General features: G+C 40.9%; 1 protein-coding gene across 12 annotated transcripts in view; it reads left to right on the top strand.

Moving 5' to 3' along the window:
- LOC122550035 (uncharacterized) overlaps positions 1–12,120 on the top strand; it is a 342,505-nt gene that overhangs the window by 147,286 nt on the left and 183,099 nt on the right. For all 12 annotated transcript variants that reach the window (XM_087987408.1, XM_087987404.1, XM_043690454.2 and 9 more), the window contains one exon: positions 1,594–1,731. In XM_087987408.1, the coding sequence (XP_087843534.1) occupies positions 1,594–1,731 (138 nt within the window). The remainder of the gene's footprint in view (positions 1–1,593; positions 1,732–12,120) is intronic.

Raw genomic sequence — 12,120 nt, 5'->3', positions numbered from 1 at the left:
CACCAGCATGGTGGCACAGTGGTTAGCGCTGCTGCCTCACAGCACCAGAGACCCGGGTTCAATTCCCACCTCAGGCAACTGTCTGTGTGGAGTTTGCGCATTCCCCCTGTGTCTGCGTGGGTTTCCTCCAGGTGCTCCGGTTTCCTCCCACAGTCCAAAAAAAAATGTGCAGGTTAGGTGAATTGGCCATGCTAAATTGCCCCATAGTGTTAGGTGAAGGGGTAAGTATAGGGGAATGGGTCTCAGTGGGTTGCTCTTCTGAGGGTCGGTGTGGACTTGTTGGGCCAAAGGGCCTGTTTCCACACTGTAAGTAATCTAATTGAACAATGGGACACGCTCAATGAGCAAAATGATATATTCTTGGCCCTGTGTTTCTGTGAAAATTTGAAATTTAAAAATAGTTCTGCTACATGTGTTGCCCATTCCTTTCATAATGTCTGTTTTTATGAATATTCAATGTCATTAAACATTACTTACAAAAATCAAAGGTATTTCATATTGACAGGGTTTCTTTTCAGTGCAGAAGTGGTGGTGTAGTAGTGTCACTGGGCTAATAATCCAGAAACCCAGTTCTAATGTCCTGAGGACTCTGAGGACATAGGTATGAATCCTTTCATAGCAGCTGGTGCAATTTGAATTTAATAATACTCTGGAGTCAAAACTTTCTAATGGTACCACTGTTGATTGTTGTAAAAACCAAGCTGGTTTATGAATATACTTAAGAGCAGAAAATCCAACATCTTTAACTAGTCTGGCGACATGTGCCTGGAGACCTGCAGCCTTCATAACAAGAGGAATTGAGTATAGAAGCAAAGAGGTGCTTCTGCAGCTGTACAGGGCCCTGGTGAGACCACACCTGGAGTACTGTGTGCAGTTCTGGTCTCCAAATTTGAGAAAAGACATTCTGGCTATTGAGGGAGTGCAGCGTTGGTTCACGAGGTCAATTCCTGGAATGGCAGGATTACCTTACACTGAAAGACTGAAGCGACTGGGCTTGTATACCCTTGAGTTTCGAAGATTGAGAGGGGATCTGATTGAGACATATAAGATTATGAAAGGATTGGACACTCTGGCAGTAGGAAACATATTTCCACTGATGGGTGAGTGCCGAACCAGAGGACACAGCTTAAAAATACGGGGTAGACCATTTAGGACAGAGCTCAGGAGAAACTTCTTCACCCAGAGAGTGGTGGCTGTGTGGAATGCTCTGCCACAGGGGGCAGTGAAGGCCCACTCTCTGGATTCATTTAAGAAGGAGTTGGATAGAGCTCTCAAAGATAGTGGAATCAAGGGTTATGGAGATAAGGCAGGAACAGGATACTGATTAGGAATGATCAGCCATGATTATATTGAATGGCGGTGCAGGCTCGAAGGGCTGAATGGCCTACTCCTGCACCTATTGTCTATTGTCTACTGTCTATTGTCTAATGTAGTTGATTATTAAGTGCACTTTGAAATAACCTAAGAGGCCACTCAATTCCAGTGCAGTTAGAGATTGGAAATAAATACAGGTCTAACCATTAACCTCCAAATTCCATTAACATGAAAATAGATGCTTGATTATTGTTTTTCTTGTTAAAATTTTCATTGCAGAAATACTGTACAGAAGTGCGTGCAAGGAATCAAATGTCTCTTGATGATAATTCTGTGGTCGCGAATATACTTAAGCAGAAGGATTCATTAATTTCATCTTTGAGAGAACAATTACTAGGCTATGAGCAAATACATCAGGTATATATTTGTGACTTATAAGTTTTTGCTTCTACCTATTTTAGTATTTTACTGTTTATTTTGGTCATTAATGTGTTTGAACTTTATGTTATAGCTTTTAAGAAAACTTTCTGCATTTGATTGCTTTGCAAAAGTTGTGCATTCAAACATAATGAAGGTATTGTGTTCTCTGTACACATGATTGGTTTCAATCGATGAACATACTAAAATAACAGGTAAGAAAAGATCAGCTGATCCACAAAGCATTTCCTACAACATGACTGTAATGGCTCGATTCTTTTTTCCATCCTTTCCCTTGCATCTAAATTCCTTGCCACATGCATGTGAGCTCCTGGAGAAGCCAAAAGAAAGAAGAGTCAGTGAAAAAAAAACTCCAGAAAATTCTTCTTGGCTTACCTTGGATGATCAAACCAGTTCAAGAGTCACATAGTCCAAATGTTAATCAATTAAGATATTTCAGTTCTATAGAATGCAATTTGTGGCCTGGACCAGACTTGCTTCAGTTCTTTTTTGGATATTTGTAGTATCATCACCCATCACATTAGCCAGTAATATATTCCAAAACTCTTGATCTGTCCAAAGAAATCGCTGCTAAGCATCCAGCCTACTCCTGGCATTTAAATTGTTCATAAAACATTGTCCTGCAAATTACTGACCAGTTTGCATTGTATAAATGAAAACTTATAATTTAAAATGTGACAGTTGCATCGTGACATACATTGATTAAGTAAATAGGCAATAGGGAGTATACAAAGAACCAATGAAATTCAGCATTGAAATACACAGGTCTTCTAGTGTATGATTATAAAAGAATGGAGATGGTGATGAACCTTCATAACTGGTAGAATTTTTTCCACTAAGTAGGCAATTTTGGATGCAGTGGGTATTCAAAACCCTGAAAGGCCAATATGACCAAACATACAAACTTCCAGGTTTAACTGGGGTGAGTTTAGAAATGAACAGGAAATCTCTGTAGAGTTGTCAAGTAAGTGCTTTTAATATTTAAAAAATCAATTAATTGTAGGATTAACCCCAGGATTCTGGGTGGTTCGCAGCTAGTGCATGTGTGAAACTTGCCACAGACAGCAATTTAATTGATGTATTTGAAAACTTTAAGTGCTGAATTGCGGGGCTATTGGACTTGTGGTCACAGCATGTGTGAAATTGAGATTTGTTTGCCATTTTTTCAATTTATTACAACAGTGATGAGAGTAATGCACTGCAAGTCAAGACCTTTAGCTGTCACATCATTAGTGTAAATGTAATGATTCAATTAACAAAATGGTCAATTCTATTCTTAGGTACTGTACTGCTAATCAGAATAAAAGAAACATCAACCAGACATTTTTCATGTATTCAAAATAATCTGTTTGTTATCAACAAAATTTATTCTTAAAGCAGGTAGAAAACTCTGGTTAACACCTAAACTGTGATCCAGAATTAAAACTACATCTCTTAATTCCTTGCACAAACATACATACCAAAAAATGGGGCAAGTATCTCCTGATGATTTTTTTAAATGTCTGGAAATAAAAGATAAAATAACTTCTCACTTCCTCTGAATTATGTACTGAGACTGCTGAATAGCTGACAACTGTAGATTGATGATACATGTCAAGTTTTGATTCCAGTCAACTTGAATTCAAGTTGTTGAGAACGGGTCACAGTCAGCTAGACAGGCTTCACCAGGCAGATAGACATACTGGTATTTGGATGAGATGTGAGTAGCAGACCATAGAGGCCTATTCATTTCGTTGCAGTAGCATTCATATAGGTAGTCTTTGACTACATACATATGTTAATCAAGACACCTGAGTGTTCATCAATCCATTAATGTGCACTTATCCAGGTAGTTATGCATTTTGTGTCATATATCCTGGAAACTGCCATGATTCATTCATTCTACGCCAGTCACAACTTGCACAGGTTTTCATATTTCCAACAACAGGTGTAGGTAATGTCTTAGAGATAAGGGCTACTTCCTGAACAATTGACTGATGTCCTGTAAAGATCTCATAACCAGTACAGAAGAGTGGTGCAACTGGAGCCTTTTGATTCCAAGAACAATCATAGAGCATGCAATGCTGCTTCAGGTTACTGAAGGTGGAAATCAAATTCATTGATAGGCTTGTGGTACCGTTCTGTACTGTTCTTGTGGTACCTATCTTTAATGTGGTTGTGGTCTACTGTGCCTCACAAAATACCATACTACAGAGAGTAGAATTGTAGCAAGTGGAATATGCAGATTTACTGGTCTCTGAGGAGAAGAAGGAGATAGATATCTGGTAATGTGCCTGCAGCCACTTACCTGGCACCAGAGAAGCCCACACTTCACTCACACAGACATTCTGACTAATCTGAGTGCTTGATGCTATGGGATTGTGTCATCTCTGTCCCCGTTTCAACTTCAATCCCCTTAGATACAAATTAATCCAACAGTCCTAAATCCAACTATCACATTCTTACCTTTTCCTCTTCCAAATTTGGTTGTATCATGCTGCTGGAAATTACTGTCCCAAGTGGAATTTGGAAATCAATAAAATAGAGGCGAGAAGAATAAGAGGTTCGTTTGATAATAGATGCAGGAGTAGGCCATTCGGCCCTTCGAGTCAGCAGCACCATTCATTATGATCATCCACAATCAGTATCCTGTTCCTGCCTTATCCCCATAACCCTTGATTCCACTATCTTTAAGAGATCTATCTGTCTCTTTCTTGAAAGTATCCAGAGACTTGGCCTCCACTGCCTTCTGGGGCAGCACATTCCATAGATCCACCACTCTCTGGGTGAAGAAGTTTCTCCTCAATTCTGTTCTAAATGGCTTCCCCTTTATTTTTAAACTGTGTCCTCTGGTTCTGGACTCACCGATCAGTGGAAACATGCTTCCTATCTCCAGCATGTCTAATCCTTTAATAATCTTATACATCACAATCAGATTCCCTCTCATCCTTCTAAACTCAAGTGTATACAAGCTCAGTCGCTCCAATCTTTCAACGTATGATAGTACTGCCATTCCAGGAAGTGACCTCATGAACCAATGCGGCACTCCCTCAATAGCCAGAATGTCCTTCCTCAAATTTGGAGACCAAAACTGCACACAGTACTCCGTGTGGTCTCACCAGGGCCCTGTGCAGCTGCAGAAGGACCTCTTTGCTCCTATACTCAATTCCTCTTGTTATGAAGGCCAGCATGCCATTCGGTTTCTTCACTGCCTGTTGTACCTGCATGCTGGCTTTCATTGACTGATGTACAAGAACACCTTGATCTCGTTGTACTTCCCCTTTACCTAACTTAACTCCATTTAGAAGTAATCTGCCTTCCTGTTCTTGCCACCAAAGTGGATAACCACACATTTATTCACATTAAACTGCAGCTGCCATGCATCCGTCCACTCACCTGGCCTGTTCAAATCACCCTGTATTCTTATAACATCCTCCTCACATTTCACCCTGCCACCGAGCTTTGTGTCATCAGCAAATTGATAATATTACTTTTAATACCTTCATCTATCTCATTAATGTATATTGTAAATAGCTGCGGTCCCAGCAGTGATCTCTGCGGTACCCCACTGGCCTGCCATTCCGAAAGGGACCCGTTTATCACTACTCTTTGCTTCCTGTCAGCCAGTCAATTTTCAATCCAAGTCAGTATTTTGCCCCCAATACCTTGTGCCTTAATTTTGCTCACTAAGCTCCTATGTGGGACTTTATCAAAGTCTTTTCTGAAAATCCAGGTACACTGGCTCTCCCTTGTCTAGCTTCTTAGTTACATCCTCAAAAAACTCCAGAAGATTAGTCAAGCATGATTTCCCCTCCGTAAATCCATGCTGACTCTGACCTATCCTGTTACTGTTATCCAAATGAGTCGTAATTTCATCTTTTATAATTGACTCCAGCATCTTTCTCACCACTGATGTCAGGCCAATCGGTCTATTATTCCCTGTTTTCTCTCAATCTTGAAAAGTGGGACAACATTAGCCACCATCCAATCAGCAGGAACTGATCCTGAATCTATAGAACATTGGAAAATGATTACCAATGCTTCCACGATTTCTAGAGCCACCTTCTTTAATTACCCTAGGATGCAGACCATCGGGTCCTGGGGACTTATCAGCCTTTAGACCTAACAGTATATCCAACACCATTTCCTGCCTAATATAAATTCCCTTCAGTAGGTTCAAGTAAAGTATTTCATTCAGTTAAATAAATAGCAACATCATGGCATGTAATATGTCATGCATACCTTGTGCAATTCGTAGATATTTTACCCCAACATAGTGCCTCTTCTGCGGCGTCAGCAGAGCTGGTGTCTAGTTGCTCTTTCAGATGAAATGTCTAGCCATCACTCATTTCCTTTACTCTGGCTTCCAGAGCCAATTCATTACATCGCCTCAACTTACTGTCTCTCGAACATTCTCATAGTGTTTATGCACTTCTTCACATCCAATGTGTCAGTTGGTTGAGCCAATCGGGATCCTCTTCTCATGCTGTATAAATTGGTATACCTTTTCTCAGGTTGGTCTTGCCAACTCATAGTCCTGACGAGTGCAAGAAGTGGACATTTGATTCTTTGTCTCTTTCTGGCAATGCTTACGTTCTGTACTACCAAGTAATTATTTGCATCTTCTTATGTTATCAGTTCTAATTTGTTTTCCCCAGATACATCATGTGTGCCACAGAGAATGGTGCAGAAGGGTAACAAAAACTTCATACAATAAGTCAGATTCTGAGGGGATACAGTCAAAGGACTCATGCAGTTCACACTCTAGCTTGATACAGATACTTCAGTGGGACTTCTAAACCAGCTAGTTGAATATTAACTTCATGAGTCATATAATAAGTGAGCAAGAGTAAATGTGAGTCAATGCTCCAATGGGAGAACTCTTTTGTTTAAAATTATGTCTCCTAGTTCTAGATCCTCCTATAGGTCCCTCAGGATCTTATCTGTTTGAATAAGATAACCTCACATTTATCCAAAACTTCAAGTGATACAGGCCCAATCTGTCCAATTTTTCCTCAAAAGATAACTTCTTCATCCCAGGATAAACACTAAATAAAACCTGAAAGAACTGTGGATGCCGTAAATCAGAAACAAAAACAGAAGTTCTCTTCACAGATGCTGCCAGACCTGCTGAGCTTTTCCAGCAACTTCTGTTTTTGTTCCTTCATCCCAGTAATCAGTCAAGTGAATCTTTTCTAAATTGCTTCTAATGTAATTAACTCTTTCTTAGTAAGGAGACTAAAATTGTGCACAGTGCTGTATAACACTCCAGATGTGGTCTCAGCAAGAACCTGTAGGACTGTAGCAATATCTTTATATTCCATTCCCATTTCAATAAATGATAACATGTAATTATCCTAATTATTTGCTGTATCTGCATCCTAACCCTTTTGTGAATCATAGACTATGACAGCCAGATGCCGCTGCACAGCAGAGTTCTGAAATCTTTCTCCATTTAACTAATCTTCTATGAGGCAGAAGATACAAAAGTTTAAAAGCACATGTCAATAGATTGAAGAACATCTTTCCCACTGTTATCAGACTTATGAATGGACCTCTCATCTATTAGAGTTGATCTTTCTCTGCACCTTCTCTGTGGCTGTAACACTATATTCTTCATTCTGTTCTATTACACTGATGCATTTATATAAGGTATGATTTGTCTGGTTAGCATACAAAACAATACTTTTGACTGCACCTCAGTACACATGACAATATTAAATCAAAATCAAATAATAGACTGATTCTCTGTTCTTCATCTCCCAAATATTTTTGCCCATTCACTTAGCCTATTTATATCTGGTTGCAGATTCCTAGGAACTCCTCATAACATGTTCTCCTACCTTTCTTGGTACCATCAGCAAATTTAGCAACCATACATTTGATCCTTTCGTCCAAGTAACTGATATAGATTGTTGATCGCTGAGGGCCCAGCATTAATGGCAGTGGCACTCAACTTGTTACAGATTGCAATTCTGAAAATTACTCATTTATCTTAACTCCCTGCATCTTGTTACTTAAGCAATCCTTTATCCATTTTACTTAGGGCTGGTGTGTCTGTGATAGTGTCCCTGCCCCTGGATCAGGAGGCCTTGGTCCAAGTCCCATTGATTCCAGAGGTGTGTATTAGCATCTCCATACAGGTTGATTAGAAAAATTGGTTAAATTAAAAAGCAATTTAAAAACTTTTCCATGGTACTGCCTATTCATGAATGCTTATTTTGTTCTGTAACTTTGATGTGCTACCGTATCAAATGCCAATTTACCACATCCATGGTTCCCCTTTATCCACATTGTTTATTATTTCTTCAAAGAGCTTCAAAAAATTAAACATACTCACCTGGATCCAAATGCTGAGCCTCAAGGGCCAGTGACAAAGAGGATAATTTGTGAACATCAGTAAAACATGATTTAGATATTGACATACCAGCCACAATGTGAAGTGTTGCAGAGAGATTTGAGGAGTTTATCTCAGCCACGAATGCTATGAGGTTTACAATAATGTATTAATCCATAGAAAGAATGTAGAAAACCTCAGCCAGTGATCCGCAGCAATGTGGATCAGTGATCCATTCAAAGAACAAAGAAAATCACAGCACAGGATCAAGCCCTTCAGCCCTCCAAGCCTGCACAGATCCAGATCCTCTATCTAAACCTGTCGCCTATTTTCTAAGGATCTATATCCCTCTGCTCCCTGCCCATTCATGTATCTGTCTAGATACATCTTAAATGACGCTATTGTGCCTTCTTCTACCACCTCCACTGGCAATGTGTTCCAGGTACCCACCACTCTCTGCATATCTCCCTAAAACTTTTCCTTTCTCACCTTGAACTCATGACCCCTAGTAATTGAGTCCCCCACTCTGGTAAAAATGCATCTTCGTATCCATCCTGTCTATATCTCTCATGATTTTGTAGACCTCAATCAGATCTCGCTTCAACCTCCATCTTTCTAATGAAAATAGTCCAAATCCTCTCTTCATATCTAGTGCCCTTCATACCAGGCAACATCCTGGTGAACCTCCTCTGCACCCTCTCCAAAGCATCCACATCCTTTTGGTAATGTAGCAATCAGAACTGTACGCAGTGTTCCAAATGTGGCCGAATCAATGTTCTATCCAACTGTAACATGACCTAACAACTCTTGTACTCAATACCATGACCGATGAAAGAAAGCATGCTGGATGCCTGCTTGACCACACTATCGACCTGCATTGCCACCTTCAGGGTACAATGGACCTGAACTCCCTGATCTCTCTGTAAATCAATTTTCCCCAGGACTTTTCCATTTACCATATAGTTTGCACTAGAATTAGATCTTCCAAAATGCATCACCTCTCATTTGCCCGGATTGAAATTCATCTGCCATTTCTCTGTCCAACTCTCCAATCTATCTATATTCTGCTGCATTTGCTGACAGTCCATTTCACTATTTGCGACTCCACCAATCTTAATGTCATCTGCAAACTTGCTAATCAGGCCACCTATATGTCCCTCCAGATTATTTATGGAAGCAACAAGCAACAGTGGTCCCAACACGGATCCCTGTGGAACACCACTGGTTGCAGTTATCCATTTTGAGAAACTCCCTTCCACTACTACTCACTGCCCAGCCGGTTCTATATCCATCGAGTTAGTACACCCTGGAACCCATGCAACTTCAGTTTCTCCATCAACCTACCATTGGGAACCTTAACAAACGTCTTACTGAAGTCCATGTATATGACACCTCATCAATCAACTTTGTCACTTCCTCAAAGAATTCTACCAAGTTAGTAAGACATGACCTTCCCTGCAAAAAAAAACATGTTGCTATCACTGTTAAGTCCATTTTCTTCCAAGTGTAAGTAGATCCTGTCCCTCAGTATCTTCTCCAGCAACTTCTCTACTCTTGGAAAATAAGGCAGGGCAGTTGACTGAGGTGTCAGCGGGGGAGCACTTTGGGGCCAGCGACCATAATTCCATTAGATTTAAAATAGTGATGGAAAAGAATAGACCAGATCTAAAAGTTGAAGTTCTAAATTGGAGAAAGGCCAATTTTGACAGTATTAGGCAAGAACTTTCAAAAGCTGATTGGGGGCAGATGTTTACAGGTAAAGGGACAGCTGGAAAATGGGAAGCCTTCAGAAATGAGATAACGTGAATCCAGAGAAAGTATATTCCCATTAGAATGAAAGGAAAGGCTAGTAAGTATAGGGAATGCTGGATGACTAAAGAAATTGAGGATTTGGTTAAGAAAAAGAAGGAAGCATATGTAAGATATAGACAGGATAGATTGAGTGAATCCTTAGAAGACTATAAAGGCAGTAGGAGTGTACTTAAGAGGGAAATCAGGAGGGCAAAAAGGGGACATGAGATAGCTTTGGTAAATAGAATTAAGGAGAAACCAAACGGTTTTTACAAATATATTAAGGACAAAAGGGTAACTAGGGAGAGAATAGGGCCCCTCAAAGATCGATTCTCCTGTTCCCTGGATGCTGCCTGACCTGCTGCGCTTTTCCAGCAACACATTTTCAACCCCTCAAAGATCAGCAAGGCGGCCTTTGTGTGGAGCTACAGAAAATAGGGGAGATACTAAATGAGTATTTTGCATCAGTATTTAATGTGTAAAAGGATATGGAAGGTATAGAATGTAGCGAAATAGATGGTGACACCTTGCAAAATGTCAATATTACAGAGGAGGAAGTGCTTTATGTCTTGAAACATATCAAGGTGGATAAATCCCCAGGACCTGATCAGGTGTACCCGATGGCTCTGTGGGAAGCTAGAAAAGTGAATGCTGGACCTCTTGCTGAGATACCTGTATCATCGATAGTCACAGGTGAGGTGCCAGAAGACTGGAGGTTGGCTAATGTAGTGCCACTGTTTAAGAAGGTAAGGACAAGCCAGGGAACTATAGACTAGTGAGCCTGACATCGGTGGTGGGCAAGTTGTTGGAGGGAATCCTGAGGGACAGGAAGTACATATATTTGGAAAGGCAAGGACTGAATAGGGATAGTCAACTTGCCTTTGTGTGTGGGAAATCATGTCTCACAAATTTGATTGAGTTTTTTGAAGAAGTAACAAAGAGGATTGATGAGGGCAGAGTGGTGGACGTGATCTATATGGACTTCAGTAAGGCGTTCGACAAGGTTTTTTTTAGATTAGATTAGATTAGATTACAGTGTGGAAACAGGCCCTTCGACCCAACAAGTCCACACCGACCCACCGAAGCGTAACCCACCCATACCCTTACATTTACCCCTTACCTAACACTACGGGCAATTTAGCATGGCCAATTCACCTGACCTGCACATCTTTGGACTGTGGGAGGAAACCGGAGCACCCGGAGGAAACCCACGCAGACACGGGGAGAACGTGCAAACTCCACACAGTCAGTCGCCTGAGGTGGGAATTGAACCCGGGTCTCTGGTGCTGTGAGGCAGCAGTGCTAACCACTGTGCCACCGTGCTGCCAAATGGGAAACTGGTTAGCAAGGTTAGATCTCATGGAATAGAGAGAGAACTAGCCATTTGGATACAGAATTGGCTCAAAGTTAGAAGACAGAGGGTGGTGGAGAGTTGTTTTTCAGACTGGAGGCCTGACACTAATGGAGTACCACAAGGATTGGTGCTGGGTCCTCTACTTTTTGTCATTTATATAAATGATTTGGATGCGAGCATAAGAGGTATAGTTAGTAAATTTGCAGATGACATCAAAATTGCAAGTGTAGTGGACAGCGAAGAAGGTTACCTCAGATTATAACAGGATCTTGATCAGATGGGCCAATGGGTCGAGAAGTGGCAGATGGAGTTTAATTCAGATAAATACAAGGTGCTGTATTTTGGGAAAGCAAATCTTAGCAGGACTTATACACTTAATGGTAAGGTCCTAGAGAGTGTTGCTGATCAAAGAGACCTTGGAGTGCAAGTTCATAGCTCCTTGAAAGTGGAGTCGCAGGTAGATAGGATAGTGAAGAAGGCTTCTGGTGTGCTTTCTTTTATTGGTCAGAGTATTGAGTACAGGAGTTGGGACATCATGTTGCAGCTGTACAGGACATTGGTTAGGCAACTGTTGGAATATTGCCAGAGGAAGTGGTGGAGGCTGGTACAACTGCAACATTTAAAAGGCATTTGGATGGGTATATGAATAGGAAGGGTTTGGAGGGATATGGGCCGGGTAATGGCAGGTGGGTCTAGATTGGGTTCGGCTATCTGGTCGTCATGGACAGGTTTGACCAAAAGGTCTGTTTCCATGCTGTGCATCTCTATGACTCTATAACATCAGGCTCACAGGTCTGTAATTACCTGAATCATCTCTGCTACCCTTCTTAAACAAGAGGACAACATTAGCAACTGTTCAGTCCTCCGGGACCTCACCCATGTTCAGGAAGGCTACAATGACATTTGT

This window comes from Chiloscyllium plagiosum, unplaced genomic scaffold (genome assembly GCF_037043375.1).
Source record: "Chiloscyllium plagiosum isolate Xiang-an unplaced genomic scaffold, Cpla_swu_hap1 HiC_scaffold_5, whole genome shotgun sequence".
Taxonomy (NCBI): Eukaryota; Metazoa; Chordata; class Chondrichthyes; order Orectolobiformes; family Hemiscylliidae; genus Chiloscyllium; species Chiloscyllium plagiosum.
The sequence above is the reverse complement of the archived record's forward strand: the minus strand, read 5'-3'. Positions and strand labels throughout refer to the sequence as shown.